Genomic DNA, 17,492 nt, shown 5'->3' with positions numbered 1-17,492 from the left:
ACGACCTAGAGGGGCGGCCGGCGTAGCCGGCCGACCTTCTAGTTGTAGAACATTACCCAAAAAATGCAGATCTACAAGCTTACAACGCCTTGTAGATTGGCTATTTTTGTCAAAGAAGAGCAGACTAAAGTATTTGATGGTTCAAGTGGTTAAATGTCGGAAAATACATATTACTCCAACAGGATGACATTGCTGTCAAACAAATCTATGAAAATCTTTCTTCTGCAACACAATTTTATACAATATGTAGTGGGGGTCCCTGCTTCATCTCTTTCTCAGCTAAGGGGTCCCTGGCCTGAAAACGTTGAAGACCCCTGCTTATAAAACAAACAGCCGTTTAAAGGAATGGGAATCGCTCATAATAAACGCTCACAGTGTGTAAGGAACTTAACAGTCGGGTGTTTACGGTGTGCTGCTGATGTCTTGTGCTCCTATAGGTGGTGTCTGAAGAGGAGCTGCTGAAGGCAGACGACCGAGGGGACAAACAGGAGGCCGAGCTTCTCATCCTGGAGGAGTTCACTGTGCTCTGCAGGGACCTTTATGCCTTCTACCCCATGCTCATCCGCTATGTGGATAACAACAGGTATGTATGCCTTCTACCCCATGCTCATCCGCTACGTGGATAACAACAGGTATGTATGCCTTCTACCCCATGCTCATCCGCTACGTGGATAACAACAGGTATGTACGCCTTCTACCCCATGCTCATCCGCTATGTGGATAACAACAGGTATGTACGCCTTCTACCCCATGCTCATCCGCTACGTGGATAACAACAGGTATGTACGCCTTCTACCCCATGCTCATCCGCTACGTGGATAACAACAGGTATGTACGCCTTCTACCCCATGCTCATCCGCTATGTGGATAACAACAGGTATGTACGCCTTCTACCCCATGCTCATCCGCTACGTGGATAACAACAGGTATGTACGCCTTCTACCCCATGCTCATCCGCTATGTGGATAACAACAGGTATGTACGCCTTCTACCCCATGCTCATCCGCTACGTGGATAACAACAGGTATGTACGCCTTCTACCCCATGCTCATCCGCTATGTGGATAACAACAGGTATGTACATGTACGCCTTCTACCCCATGCTCATCCGCTATGTGGATAACAACAGGTATGTACGCCTTCTACCCCATGCTCATCCGCTATGTGGATAACAACAGGTATGTACGCCTTCTACCCCATGCTCATCCGCTATGTGGATAACAACAGGTATGTACGCCTTCTACCCCATGCTCATCCGCTATGTGGATAACAACAGGTATGTATGCCTTCTACCCCATGCTCATCCGCTATGTGGATAACAACAGGTATGTATGCCTTCTACCCCATGCTCATCCGCTATGTGGATAACAACAGGTATGTACGCCTTCTACCCCATGCTCATCCGCTATGTGGATAACAACAGGTATGTACGCCTTCTACCCCATGCTCATCCGCTATGTGGATAACAACAGGTATGTATGCCTTCTACCCCATGCTCATCCGCTATGTGGATAACAACAGGTATGTACGCCTCCTACCCCATGCTCATCCGCTACGTGAATAACAACAGGTATGTACGCCTTCTACCCCATGCTCATCATGGATAACAACAGGTATGTACGCCTTCTACCCCATGCTCATCCGCTACGTGGATAACAACAGGTATGTACGCCTTCTACCCCATGCTCATCCGCTACGTGGATAACAACAGGTATGTACGCCTTCTACCCCATGCTCATCCGCTACGTGGATAACAACAGGTATGTACGCCTTCTACCCCATGCTCATCCGCTATGTGGATAACAACAGGTATGTACGCCTTCTACCCCATGCTCATCCGCTATGTGGATAACAACAGGTATGTACGCCTTCTACCCCATGCTCATCCTGGATAACAACAGGTATGTACGCCTTCTACCCCATGCTCATCATGGATAACAACAGGTATGTATGCCTTCTACCCCATGCTCATCATGGATAACAACAGGTATGTATGCCTTCTACCCCATGCTCATCCTGGATAACAACAGGTATGTACGCCTTCTACCCCATGCTCATCCTGGATAACAACAGGTATGTATGCCTTCTACCCCATGCTCATCATGGATAACAACAGGTATGTATGCCTTCTACCCCATGCTCATCATGGATAACAACAGGTATGTATGCCTTCTACCCCATGCTCATCATGGATAACAACAGGTATGTACTCCTTCTACCCCATGCTCATCATGGATATCAACAGGTATGTACTCCTTCTACCCCATGCTCATCATGGATAACAACAGGTATGTACGCCTTCTACCCCATGCTCATCATGGATAACAACAGGTATGTATGCCTTCTACCCCATGCTCATCATGGATAACAACAGGTATGTACGCCTTCTACCCCATGCTCATCCGCTATGTGGATAACAACAGGTAGACCTTTCATCCTTCAATTGTTGCTTCCATTTATTTCTTCTCCTCTACACAGTAAAAGCTGTGGTGTTGATTTAACTTGGATCTTAGGCTTATTATGTTAGTATTTCAGAGCGACTGCATGCCATCTAATTACTTAAAGGTTAGTAGTAATGTTAAAGTAATCTAGCACAGGGGCATTGTGTCCAAACAATTGGAATCCTTATGGCTGCATTTTGAACCAGTTATTATAACGGTTCTATTGTGAATATACATATTTTACACACAGTGGCTGACAAAATATAATTGTCATTCTCTTGCATAAGCAATCCAAAGGATGATTCAGGATAATGAATGTGGCATTGAGACCGTGTCTGCAGTAGAGTTCTCAAACGGCCTGAAAATTAAGGCCCGGCCCTAACTGGGCCGGCCCGAGGGCCTACCTAGCCCGACTAGCATACATTTTTGGCCCTACCCGGCCCAAAAACGTCTGGTCGGGTAAGGTCTGGTTTGGAAAGAATTTGAGAACTATCACAGAGTAATAGTAATAAAATAATAAAAATATACTTTTCTTTTTTCATTGAGCCAGAGGCCCTACCCGGCCTGACTAATTAGCATATCGGGTTCGGGTATGGTCGATTTCGGGCAGAATTTGAGAACTCTAGTCTGCAGTCCTATGACCTTCACCTTTCATGGAGCTCAGTGAGAGAAGCCTCCATGGAGTTTTATTGTAGTTTGTTGTTTATGTCCACCTCAGGTCTAGGTGGTTGAAGGAGCCAGATTCAGACTCAAACGAGCTCTTCAAGATGGTGGCTGAAATCTTTATCCTCTGGTGCAAATCACACGTAAGACATGTCACAACAAACCTCTGTACTCTGCAACACTAGAATAGCATTATGATATCATATCGTTGTCGGGTGATAAAACCTTGTACTGTAAGTCCAAAACCGTTCGTTTTGCATTTATCATTTTAAAAATGATTTAAACTAGTGAAAACAGCCGATCTACAAGCACACAACGCCTCGCACCGCGAGGCGTTGTGTGCTTGTAGATCTGCTGTTTTCACTACTTTTGTGCGACGGCCTTGTATGATGAAGCAGGGCTTTACTTTGCAAAAGAACATACACAGACATTTGAAACTTGAAGATACAAGGTTTCCACCCGACAACGACGATATAGTAATTTGTAATTATACACTATCATAAAGAATTATATAGCAGTAATACAGAATAAATATATTATCAAATAAAACAACCACAATGTCTCTTTGAGATGTCATTCATGACATTCTCTTGTTCTCTGTCGTCTTCTACCAACACAGAACTTCAAAAGAGAGGAGCAGAATTTTGTGGTTCAGAATGAGATCAACAACCTGGGCTTCCTCACTGGAGAAGGAGGCAAGGCCAAGATGTCCAAGGTAGCCTACTGTACATGACAAGATGACAAGACACGCTGAATCACAAGTTCACTCCCATCAAATAAATCAAAGATTCTCAATCTCAACATCTACTCTAATTTGAGCAAATGTTTGATATACATATTTTTTAAGCAAAACATTTTTAACTCAAATCTATGCTTCTGGGGATCGCTGGAACAAAATATTTTGAGATGGGGGTCCACGGCCAAATACATGTATCATTTTGGGTGTCCCTGCCTTTTGATTGATTGATTGATTGATTGATTGAGGTATTTATTGGAAGTTTTGGATAGGAAAAGGTACAGTTTCATGACAGTACAGTTCACTGATACAATGTCAACTAAAAAGAAACTCGGTTAAGGCAAGGTTTATTTGTTATTTTCCATTGAGATCCTTAATATCCATATATACCTCTGTAAACTATGCCTAAACGGTTAAACCTAACCCTATTCCTAATCTTAACCTCAGAAAGATATGCGTAATCCTAAAGTTACTTACCGGTATTTCTAACCTTATTCTCAGTAAAACAAATACAAGAATAAAATTCTCTGCGAGTTTCTTTCCGGCGACTTTACCGGTTACCCATTTTTAGAATGGACCTCAGGTGCTAATGGGTTAGACAGGGGCAGGATGAATGCATCTGTCCAGCATATCGATCTTGTCCAGGCAAGATTTTAACTTGGGCTTCAAGGGGTCACTCATCAGTCACCAACTCAGCCACAATTGGCAGCGACACATGAACAGATTGTTGCACATCGTCGTGACCCCTTCATCCCTTCGGAGCTCTACCCAGTAGTAATGAAGCCCTGGACGGGAGGCCGATACGGCTTCAGTCCCTCCGGGTCTAATTGAGGATATTCTTTTCTTTCCCGTTCTCGTCCTCACTATGTCAGCACTTAAGGGAAAACCGCTAAACCTAAATGTCTCATTCACCTTTGATGGGATCCCCAGGGCGCTGGCATTTCGTAGCCATTGCTAACGAAAGCAAAGAAACCCATTAACAGCACTTTTGTAATGCCGTGGGTGTTGATATTATGCCTCGCTGTGTAGATTAGTTCAACTTTTAGTTCATGTTTCCTTAACAATTTTGCTGCCATTTTAAACATAGCTGTAGTAAGCAGCTGCCAAATTGTCCTTACCTTTTAACGTGGGCACGCGACTGGACGTCAGACCGGATATGGAAACCTAGATCCGGTCCAAACGGGAAATACGACCGGATACAGTTAGGGGGCGGGCCTCCGAAACGGCTCTATACAGCGATCATACTTTTAATCGTTTCATAATGATTAAAGCTAATTAAATTTCCGGGAACGACGGGCATCGCAGAGAGGTACAGCGGGAAATCCCCGGTTTCGACGGGGATCGCAGAGTATGAGTTAATTGAACTGCACACAGGACATTTTATGACTAGTGGGTTTTCTTGTGGACAGTAAATATGAGTGAAGCCGTTTGTCTTGGCTTAGCAGTCACTCGTCTAGCTGTCACTGGGATGAGTTTGATGTTTATGTACGCCAGCAGAGCCAGTCAGTATATTTATTTACACTCTTGGGGGACATTCTGTGATTTCTTGGAGTGGAGAGGAATGTTCCTCAGCTACTGAACTGTGGGCTAACACACACACACACACACACACACACACACACACACACACACACACACACACACACACACACATGCGCACACAGATCCTTCTCGAAAAATTTGAATATTGTGTAAAAGTTCATTTTCTTGAAACCTTCATATATTTCTTGAAACTTCCATATATTCTAGATATGTTGGACATTCAGTGAATTATTCCAAAACTTTTTTTGTTCAAATTTTGAATCTTTATGTCATACAGCCCATGAATATCAAAAGTCCATATTTCAATATTACACAAGACCACTCAAAACAAGGATTTATAATAGAGAAATGTCAACCTTCTGAAGTCAGAGTTGCTTGAAGTCCAGTGGGAAGTTTTACAAAGTCAGTTATGATTTGGGGTGCTATCTATGGCATCTGCAATGCTTTTTCCACACAATATTAAAATGTTTCGAGAAGGATCTGTATGTGTATGAGGGATATGAGAGTCTCATATCTTCATGGTAAACATCTGAGTACTGTGGGTGATCAAATAGGGTTTTTGTGAGGCTGAAGATGCTTTCCAGCATAAAAAGTACAGTTTTATAGTATGGTTTACATAGAAGTCACTCAATTGTCTTTCACATATTCATATATATTTAATTTATGTATTCCATAAATATTTTTCATCACAATTGGGTGTGTGGGGTGCGGGGGTGCTGTGGGGGTGCTAAGCCTTCACCGGGGGGGTTAAAGCCCCCTCTAGCCCCCCCCTGGAGCCGCCACTGCACTGATCCCTCCTCCTGCCTGTCCCTCTGCAGTCAGGCGGGGACCAGGAGAGGAAGAGACCCCGCCGGCGTGGGGAGTACTATTCCATCCAGACCTCCCTGATCGTGGCCGCCTTGAAGAAGATGCTCCCCATCGGCCTCAACATGTGCACACCGGGTGACCAGGTGCTCATCTCCCTGGCCAAGATACGCTACAGTCTGGTAAGCCTGTTGACTCCTGGCATAATGGGGCAAGTGTGATAAGTGTACATTAAAGGTGATACACCATGCATTTAAAAAAGTATTTATGTCATATTGTTTATGTCTCAAAAACGTTTTTCAAAAGGTTTGAGGCTAAATTACCACTCCTGAATAGAGAGCCTCTCTCATTTTGAATGGCTCTCAGAGCAATTTTAGCTGCAGTACCACCTTTGGCCTGAACTGCGCCACCCCCCCAAAATCCTTTTGGCAAAAAAAAAAAAAAAAAAAAAAAAAAAAAGGTTTAAAAAAAAAAAAAAAAAATGTTTTCTTCAAAAACGGCCGTCGATGACGTCAGCGACGGCAGCAAATCTGGACAGCCTGTTTTGAGAACCCGTGGGATGCTTTTAACTTCCGCCTTCCCAAAACCAGAGAAAGACACAACGGTAAGAAATGGGACTTTGTGAGGATAGAAGGTGCTAGTGGGACCCCAAAAAAAGGTTTTAAAATAGGAAAAGTGAAATTTCATGGTGTATCACCTACCCTTGGATGCATGACCAACCAATACCTACTCTTCCATGAGTGGGGTAAAAAATGACCCCAATTAAAATCAATGTATTTTTGCAATAAACAACTTGCTCTCACACGTAACTCTGCCATACTTTTGCCTAGCAACGTGATTTCAACTTTAAAACACTCACACGACTTGGCACTTTTTCCGGCCAATAGGGACGAGCTGTAATTGTTGAAGCCCCGCCCCCCCTGTCTTCCTATTGGCTGGGCTTTAAACAGCCATAACTCCAGTTCGCGGCATGGTACCGTCTTGAAACTTGGTGTCTGGACTTAATCCACCATAGGGATGAGCTGCAATTGTTGAAGCCCCGCCCCTCTTGCCTCCTATTGGCTTGGCTATAAACAGCCATAACTCCATTTTGCAGCATGGTACCGTTTCGTAACTTGGTGTCTGGACTTAGACAGCCAATATGGACGAGCTGTAATTGTTGAAGCCCCACCCCCTCTGACAAGTCTGTTGTTTCCACCCACCCTGACGGTCGCTTCTCGCTCTTAGGGTGTCTTACTGGCAATAGTAGTAATAGTAGTAATAGTAGTAGTAATAGTAGTATTTGGACACTGCTCCTACAATTTTTGCCCTAAAATCACGCAAATCGGTACACACTATGTCTACACTCATCTCATCAACATGTGACCTGACGGTCGCTTACCTCCCGATTAGGGAGTCTTACTGGTAATAGTAGTAATAGTAGTAGTAATAGTAATAGTAGTGATATTAGTAATAATAGTTGCGACCGTAGGTCGCAAGTTTAGTATGTGAACGGTCACAGCTTGTAGGTAGGTATGTATGTATGTATGTATCTCTGTCACGCCTGACACTGTGGTTCTATGGGTTTGTCGCTCTGACATCATGCTCTGATGTCAATGTGATGTCAGGGGAATCACTCTAACAGAATGTGTTTTCCGCTCTGTCTTCACTGTGATGTCACACTAAACGTTTTTATGCCCATACATGGAGATCCCTGTCTGTAGAACCTGCCACACAGATATGGGATGTCTTGGCCTTATGTCTTGGCCATATATGGATTCTGTTAGTGTTGTATGTGGACGATGTGGTCTCCATATATGGGTATTCCCATATGAAGTCCTGTTAGATATGGGCTTAATATCAATGACATCAGGGAACTCCATGTATGGGCATAAAAGGGATTCTGTTAGTTTGACATCATAGTGAAGCCAGAGCGTGATGTCAGAGCGGCAAACCCATTCTGTTAGAGTGGTTCCCCTGACATCACAGTGACATCAGAGCTTGATGTCAGAGCGACAAACCCATAGACCCACAGTGTCAGGCGTGACAGAGATACATACATACATATGGACAAGCTTTGACCGTTCACATACTTGCAATCTACGGTCGCAACTATTATTACTACTATTACTACTACTACTATTACCCTATTACTACTTTTATTACTACTATTACTACTATTACCAGTAAGCGACCATCAGGGCGGGTGGAAACAACAGACTTGTAAGAGGGAGTGGGGCTTCAACAATTACAGCTCGTCCATATTGGCCGTCTAAGTCCAGACACCAATTTTCGAGACTGTATACAATGCTGCAAACTGGAGTTATGGATGTTTAAAGCCCAGCCAATAGGAGGGAAGAGGGGCGTGGCTTCAACAGTTGCAACTCATCCCTATGGCGGTCTAAGTCCAGACACCAAATTTCGAGACGGTACCATGCTGCGAACTGGAGTTATGGATGTTTAAAGCCCAGCCAATAGGAAGACAGGGGGGGGCGGGGCTTCAACAATTACAGCTCGTCCCTATTGGCCAGAAAATGTGCCAAGTCGTGTGAGTGTTTTAATGTTGAAATCACGTTGCTACGCAAAAGTATGCCAGAGTTACGTGTGAGAGCAAAGTGTGACAGCAAAATGTGACAGCTGCTGCACGCGTTTAGTAGACAGAGGGGGCGGGGCTTCAACAATTCCAGCTCGTCCCTATTGGCGGAAAAAAGGCCAAAGTCGTGTGAGTGTTTTAAAGTTGAAATCACATTGCTAGGCAAAAGTATGTCAGAGTTATGTGTGAGAGCGAAGTAGTTTATTGCACAAATGCATTGATTTTAATTGGGGTCATTTTTGACCCCACTCATGGAAGAGTGGGGTAGTGATACAAAAACTGCAATTTCTTAAAATGAATGAAAGGAATGATAAAAATGCAAATGGCCTCATGTCACAAACATGTTTTATGAGGAATACCTGGAATATGAAAATATTTAAACTTTTAATTTTAAAGATATTGAAGAATAACAACCCCTGGGGTCATTTTTGACCCCACTCATGCATCCTAGGGTTAAGGAAGGGAATAGAAGCCCTTAATTCTGTCCCATTTGTCAGCGTATTGTTGTCACACACAAGTTTGTGCTGTATAAGAGTTTGTCCATCCATCCATCTTCAACTGCTTATCCGGAATCGGGTCGCGGGGGTAACAGTTCCAACTGAGACTTCCAGATTTCCTTATCCCGAGCAACTTCCTCCACTCCCTCAGGGAGTATACCATACCGAGGCGTTCCCAAGCCAGTTTGGAGATATAATCCCTCCATCTGGTCTTTGGTCTGCCACGGTGTCTCCTCCCAGTGGGACGCGCATCGAGGACCTTCCTAGGAAGGCGCTCGGGGGGGCATCCATACTAGATGCCCGAACCACCTAAGCTGACTCCGAGATTGTAAAAACTAAAACTAAAAACAAAAACATTTCTGCCCAACTTTAATCTCCTAACACTGTTGTTTCATTACCTTATGTTCTAAGTCTATGAGAATGCTTTTTACTTTCCAAAATCACTTATTTTAGATACAAATGCTAAGTATCAGCATGTTGTTTAGGGAGATGCTAGCTGGTTCGATGTTTACCTGGTATCCTAGCACTTTGTTGTTTTCTTTGCTCTCTATTTATGTGACCATTTACCTGTTTTCATTTATTGACTCTAGTTCTTGCTACTTACTGCAATATAACACTTTATAAGTAAAGTCACTCTGGATAGGAGTGTCTGCTAAATGTATAAATAGTAAATTGTTCATTGCTGGGAAGCTCATTGTGTCGCCATCTAGTGGTTATGTTCAATTGTCCACTACTAATAGCAAAAAAGTGCACAGCACACCAGTCCTTATGAGGTGCCGGCCAACGGGACAAACACTATGAAAAAAAGAGTAAAGCCGCACACTTGTAGCTGCCGATGCACATTTATTAGGACGACACAGAATAAGAAACCAATGTTTCAGACAGACAAGCTGCCGCCTTCAGGATGCTGACCCTGAAGAAGGCAGCTTGTCCGTCCGAAACATTGGTGACTGAGTGTGACACAGGGGCAGTCATTTCGGAAGCCACTACTTTAGACCACAGCTGAAATTACTTTTTTTTTTTGTTTCACTAAAATGTGATAAACCCACAAAAGCATTTCATAAATATCAGGCTACATTTCACTTAAACGCCAGAGCTTAACTCTGCATGTAAATAAGACTTTTTTAAATTAATGTGAGAGATCATGCAGGTCATTGCAGGTTAGAAATTTATTTAGAACTTGAATATCTTAAAAGTAGTATTTCAGCATGGCATCATTCTATAAGCCATATCTTCAAAACTGTTGGGTCAATCTCCACAACCAATATATAATTTTGTAGCTATGATTCCCAGCTTTCAAATGAAATGAAAAAATGAAAATGAAAAAGAATTCAATGACTAGCCGTCAGTCGTGCTGGGACATATTGGTTTCTTATTCTGTGTCGTCCTAATAAATGTGCATCGGCAGCTACGAGTGCTTCACTCTTTTTTCATTATGTTCAATTGTCCACCTTCAACCTTCAATTGTCACACATCACAGGTTTACAGTGGTTAATCCCAATATGAATCCCAATTTCCACATGAATCAATTGTTTGTAATTACATGCACTCTGCTAATTTGAGTTTTGAAAGTGTCTTTTAATATGAAATCTGTTTTACTGTAATTTACTTTTCTGTAAAAGTCTTATGTGAAATGTCTGAAAAGGTGCTACAGTGGCCAACTGTAGCACCTAGTCAGACATTTCACATAAGATTTTATTTTATGATTTAACTATTGAAAAATAGCAGATATACAAGCTCACAGCGCGGCACCGAGTGCCGCGCTGCGAGTTTGTAGATCTGCTATTTTTTGAAAAATCGTGAACATTTGAAATCTGACCCGATTCTATAAGTGTCTTTTGAATCCTTCTAAGATTTTTTTGAAAAGCATAGCTGTCCGTCACAGTCCATGATTACCAGACAGTATTAATGTAAAATAAACAGTTTGTCATTCTCTGTCAAACATCCTACTGTATGTCCTTTAATCCATGTCTCTGTCAAACATTTTACTGTATGTCCTTTAATCCCTGTCTCTGTCAATCATCCTACTGTATGTCCTTTAATCCCTGTCTCTGTCAAACATCCTACTGTATGTCCTTTAATCCCTGTCTCTGTCAATCATCCTACTGTATGTCCTTTAATCCCTGTCTCTGTCAATCATCCTACTGTATGTCCTTTAATCCCTGTCTCTGTCAATCATCCTACTGTATGTCCTTTAATCCCTGTCTCTGTCAATCATCCTACTGTATGTCCTTTAATCCCTGTCTCTGTCAATCATCCTACTGTATGTCCTTTAATCCCTGTCTCTGTCAAACATCCTACTGTATGTCCTTTAATCCCTGTCTCTGTCAAACATCCTACTGTATGTCCTTTAATCCCTGTCTCTGTCAAACATCCTGTATGTCCTTTAATCCCTGTCTCTGTCAATCATCCTACTGTATGTCCTTTAATCCCTGTCTCTGTCAAACATCCTACTGTATGTCCTTTAATCCCTGTCTCTGTCAAACATCCTACTGTATGTCCTTTAATCCCTGTCTCTGTCAATCATCCTACTGTATGTCCTTTAATCCCTGTCTCTGTCAATCATCCTACTGTATGTCCTTTAATCCCTGTCTCTGTCAAACATCCTACTGTATGTCCTTTAATCCCTGTCTCTGTCAATCATCCTACTGTATGTCCTTTAATCCCTGTCTCTGTCAAACATCCTACTGTATGTCCTTTAATCCATGTCTCTGTCTCTGTCAATCATCCTACTGTATGTCCTTTAATCCCTGTCTCTGTCAAACATCCTACTGTATGTCCTTTAATCCCTGTCTCTGTCAAACATCCTACTGTATGTCCTTTAATCCCTGTCTCTGTCAAACATCCTACTGTATGTCCTTTAATCCCTGTCTCTGTCAAACATCCTACTGTATGTCCTTTAATCCCTGTCTCTGTCAATCATCCTACTGTATGTCCTTTAATCCCTGTCTCTGTCAAACATCCTACTGTATGTCCTTTAATCCCTGTCTCTGTCAATCATCCTACTGTATGTCCTTTAATCCCTGTCTCTATCAAACATCCTACTGTTTGTCCTTTAATCCCTGTCTCTGTCAATCATCCTACTGTTTGTCCTTTAATCCCTGTCTCTGTCAATCATCCTACTGTATGTCCTTTAATCCCTGTCTCTGTCAAACGTCCTACTGTATGTCCTTTAATCCCTGTCTCTGTCAAACATCCTAATGTCCTTTAATCCCTGTCTCTGTCAAACATCCTGTATGTCCTTTAATCCCTGTCTCTGTCAAACATCCTACTGTATGTCCTTTAATCCCTGTCCAAAACACAGAAAGACACAGATGAGGAAGTGATGGACCATCTGCGACAGAATCTACACCTTCAGGACAAGGTAGGCTAAAATATGACATGTTTCAGAGAGATTATAATAAATTAGAGTCAACTAAAAATATATCATTTTATCTTGTGGTCGAAAACATGTTGGTTTGATAAAGGCTACTCTCTCTTTTAACTTGAGTGCCCACATCTCCCATTTCTTTTCTGACTTCATAATTATATCGTCAATGTCAGGCAGAATCCTCATATCGTTTCAAATGTGTACGTTTATTTTTTTGTAAGGTAAAGCCCTGCTTCATCATACGAGACTGTCACACAAAACTAATGAAAACAGCAGAGCTACAAGCACACAATGCCTCGCGGTGCGAGGCGTTGTGTGCTTGTAGATCGTCTATTTTCACAATTTTAAATCGGTCGACGACGATATGTTTTATAAATTATATTGCATTATAAAAGTGGTTAAACAAATTATAGCCCGACCTTAATATAAAATCTTAATAATGTTCTTCTGAAGGATTTGTATAAATAGGTTTTTCATTTTGCTTTAATTTAATTTCACACTAGGCTTACCATCGTCATCATCATCATCTTCATTATTATTAGCAGCAGGAGTAGATTTCTAACTCTAACAGAAGTGGCGTGGTGTGATAATGTGACTGTGTTGTAGTCTTTCTAACTCTAATAGAAGTGGCGTGGTGTGATAATGTGACTGTGTTGTAGTCTGACGACCCAGCAGTGATAATGTGACTGTGTTGTAGTCTGACGACCCAGCAGTGATAATGTGACTGTGTTGTAGTCTGACGACCCAGCAGTGATAATGTGACTGTGTTGTAGTCTGACGACCCAGCTGTGATAATGTGACTGTGTTGTAGTCTGACGACCCAGCAGTGATAATGTGACTGTGTTGTAGTCTGACGACCCAGCAGTGATAATGTGACTGTGTTGTAGTCTGACTACCCAGCAGTGATAATGTGACTGTGTTGCAGTCTGACGACCCAGCAGTGATAATGTGACTGTGTTGTAGTCTGACGACCCAGCAGTGATAATGTGACTGTGTTGTAGTCTGACGACCCAGCAGTGATAATGTGACTGTGTTGCAGTCTGACGACCCAGCAGTGATAATGTGACTGTGTTGCAGTCTGACGACCCAGCAGTGATAATGTGACTGTGTTGCAGTCTGACGACCCAGCAGTGATAATGTGACTGTGTTGCAGTCTGACGACCCAGCAGTGATAATGTGACTGTGTTGCAGTCTGACGACCCAGCAGTGATAATGTGACTGTGTTGTAGTCTGACGACCCAGCAGTGATAATGTGACTGTGTTGCAGTCTGACGACCCAGCAGTGATAATGTGACTGTGTTGCAGTCTGACGACCCAGCAGTGATAATGTGACTGTGTTGCAGTCTGACGACCCAGCAGTGATAATGTGACTGTGTTGCAGTCTGACGACCCAGCAGTGATAATGTGACTGTGTTGTAGTCTGACGACCCAGCAGTGATAATGTGACTGTGTTGTAGTCTGACGACCCAGCAGTGATAATGTGACTGTGTTGTAGTCTGACGACCCAGCAGTGATAATGTGACTGTGTTGCAGTCTGACGACCCAGCAGTGATAATGTGACTGTGTTGTAGTCTGACGACCCAGCAGTGATAATGTGACTGTGTTGCAGTCTGACGACCCAGCCGTGCAGTGGCAGATGAACCTGTACAAGGACGTGGTGATCAAGACAGAGGAGCCAGTAGACACGGAACACACTGTGGCCAGAGTCCAGAGCCTCTCCGCTGCCGTCTTCCACCTGGAACAGGTGCAGTCACACACACTGTAGCAGTGGTCGGGACCCCCAGGGGGCTCCCCACATGATTTTGGGGGCTTTTAAGAACTTTTTGATACTTCATCAAAAGAGAGAAAGAAAAGTATGCATTACTGTATCAAAAGTAATCAACAAAAAACTGGTCAAATAATTGAAGAAAGGCACACATTAGCCGATCTACGAGCTCACAGCGCCTCGGCTCGCAGACCTGGTATTTTCACAGTATGCATCTGTGGAACCATGTCAAACAAATGTAAGGCAAATGTAATGCCTACAATTCCATTTGCTTGTCAAGGTGGGGGGTCCCCAGTCCAAATATGATTATTTTGGGGGGTGGCTGCCTGAAAAGATTGAGAACCACTGCACTATAACAACTTAAAGCCCCATTATGTTTAGTGGTGTAGCTTGCTGAAATGGCTAATCTACTGGCTCACAAGCTTGTAGATCTGCTCTTTTTGGCGTGTGACACTAGTGTGCAAACAAGTATCAGGTGTTAAATTACTACTTGGTTCAAGCGACAAAGTTGTGGGACAAAAGATCAAATCGCAAAACCACAGAACTGGACATAATACTTTAACCAGTTTCTAACTAGTTTCTTAACCATTTAATCTGTAAAGTGCATTTACTCAAGTACTGTACTTATATCCAAATCTGCTGTACTTTTACTTTACAATTGAGTACCTCTTTCACAACTTGCGCTTAACCTTGTAATTTCTGGGTTCCTAAGGTGGAGGGTCCGCTGAGAAATAAGAGGACGGTATGGCAGAAGCTGCTGTCCAAGCAGCGTAAGCGCGCCGTGGTGGCGTGCTTCCGCATGGCGCCGCTCTACAACCTACCCAGGTGACTCCCACGCACGGCCACATCCGGCACACCACCGGAACAACATGCTATCACCTTCCAATGTCAATGTTGACGTGCAAGGTTTTATATGACAAAAAAAAAACAGAACAAGTAAAACATGGCTCAGTCTCCATCTAACTGAACGCAGCAAACTGTAAAACACAGTAAAGTCATCTGTTAAATTTAGAACGGGTACACATTATTGTATATCAATATTTTATGCTTTAACTATTGAAAAATAGCAGATATACAAGCTCACAGCGCGGCACTCGGTGCCGCGCTGTGAGCTTGTAGATCTGCTATTTTTGAAAAATCGTGAAAATTATTTAAAAAAAATTGACCCGATTCTATAAGTGTCTTTTGAATCCTTTTGAAGACTTTTTGAAAAACCTATGTTTCTATGTCAGCAATCTGGCCAGCCATAGTCAAAGAAAAGGTCCTTTTCACTTAAATGGAGCTCAGTTAGTCTGTTCTTGAGAGACTACTATGTCAGTGGTTCTCAAACCTTTTCATGTGAAGGACCCCCAAAATGATATGTATTTGGCCACGGACCCGCATCTCAAAATATCTAGTTCCAGGGACCACCCAGAAGCAAAATTTGAGTTACAAACGTTCGCTTTGAAAATACATACAGTCAAAGATTTGCACACATTTTCACGACTTTTTCAAAAATAGCAGATTCTACAAGCTCGCAGCGCGGCACTCGGTGCCGTGCTGTGAGCTTGTAGATCTGCTATTTTTCACTGGTTAAAGCATTCAATAGGCCATCTGAGAGTGTGCAAATATAGCCAATTGGACCCATACAGGTCCACTTACATTTATACACACAGATACTGAGGATTTTACTGTGTCATTTCTTGATTGTGTGCCCATGTGTGGAAAAAAAAATCATCGCCCGCCCACCCTAATGACATTCTCTCCTCTGTGTTGTTTACATGCATAACACCACACCTCCCCCTCCCCCCACCCGCCCCCAGATACAAAAATAATAATCACTTCCTCAACGGCTATCGGGAGGTTTGGCTGGAAAAGGCGTTCAAAGCCTCCAGTTTTGACCGTCTGTTCTCCCTGCTGACGGTAATGTTGCAACTAATGCTTCATCTCTCTCAATACACCCCCCCCCCCCTCCCCTTCATCCACCAGGCTATGGACTGACCTCCACCTAGTAGTCTCGCGTAGCCAGACAACTATTCCACAATCTCTGAATGCTATATAGAGTCTGGAACAGCAGCTCCCTAACGGCGAGTAATGGAAACGGGCATTACCGCTCAAGAAAATATATTTTAAAATGTCATTTCTGCTAAGCAGCAAGCTAAACATTTATTTATATAATGATAAATGTGTGCGATGTGAGACGGAAACGGAAGTGACGAGGAGGCTTCACTTCCGCTTCATCTCGAACTCATCATTTCTATTCTGCTTTGCCAGACTGTATGCCGGGAGCATTTGACCAAATCGCGGAGGCAACAGTCTGGCCACGTGAGACTATCCACCTAGCAACCAGCTGTCACTCTATGACACTGTTGATTCTGATTGGTCAGCCAGAACAATTGAGTGTTAAATGAAACAAAAGAATCCTATTTCATAGAATAATACTTTTTAAGAAAGAAGATAAGGAATGTAAGATGTGTAGAAAGAGAGAGGAAAGAGGAGTGTAAAAGGATGAAAGAGTTTTATTATCTGTAGAAAGCAGTGCACGGTGAAAAGGCTTGATTTAAAGGACAACTTTAGTTTTTTACAACAAGGGTTCATATTTTAGATTGTAATTAAAGTTATACTATGCAACTTTTTTAATTAAACAAATCTTAAATTTCATCTAACTATTAAATCGCAAAATTTTAGAACACCCACTTCGTGAATTTCAGCCCTTAAAGCCTTCTGTAAATATGTTTTCTATGATTCTGGCTGGGGACCGGATTTCGCGGCAACATTACGTCATCATACACTACCGGCCAATCACAGAGAGGGTTATACACTGCCGGCCAATCACAGCGCATCTTGCTGACTTCTCAGGAAGTAGCTTGCCTCAACATAACAACAGCATATACTCGGGTGAAGGAGTCCGTTTCTCCGGAATGCCTGAACGCACAGGAACCAGGGACCCCTCTAAAGATAGATCTCGGCGAGGTGCAGGCGGACGCGGTGGTGTGAGGCTCGGTCCGCGGCGAAAAACGTCCGAAAGATGCGGACGCGACCGGCGTTTGCTATACAGCTACTGACCACTAGTTGAGCAACTTACACAGTATAGCTTTAAATAATATAAAAGATGAGTGTTAAA

The 17,492-nt window shown here is 42.9% G+C and overlaps 1 protein-coding gene across 1 annotated transcript in view; it reads left to right on the top strand.

Annotated features, from left to right (window-relative positions):
• Window positions 1–17,492, top strand: part of ryr3 (ryanodine receptor 3) — a gene marked incomplete at both ends in the record, with an annotated part of 321,079 nt that overhangs the window by 253,317 nt on the left and 50,270 nt on the right. Inside the window, 7 exon segments of the mRNA XM_080745085.1 lie at window positions 438–583; window positions 3,159–3,246; window positions 3,723–3,818; window positions 6,200–6,367; window positions 12,559–12,618; window positions 14,234–14,368; window positions 15,102–15,214. Of these exon segments, the coding sequence (XP_080601211.1) occupies window positions 438–583; window positions 3,159–3,246; window positions 3,723–3,818; window positions 6,200–6,367; window positions 12,559–12,618; window positions 14,234–14,368; window positions 15,102–15,214 (806 nt within the window).

This window comes from Nannobrachium achirus, assembly GCF_963921795.1.
Source record: "Nannobrachium achirus genome assembly, chromosome: 16".
Taxonomy (NCBI): Eukaryota; Metazoa; Chordata; class Actinopteri; order Myctophiformes; family Myctophidae; genus Nannobrachium; species Nannobrachium achirus.
This window is presented reverse-complemented; position numbering and strand designations above follow the sequence as displayed.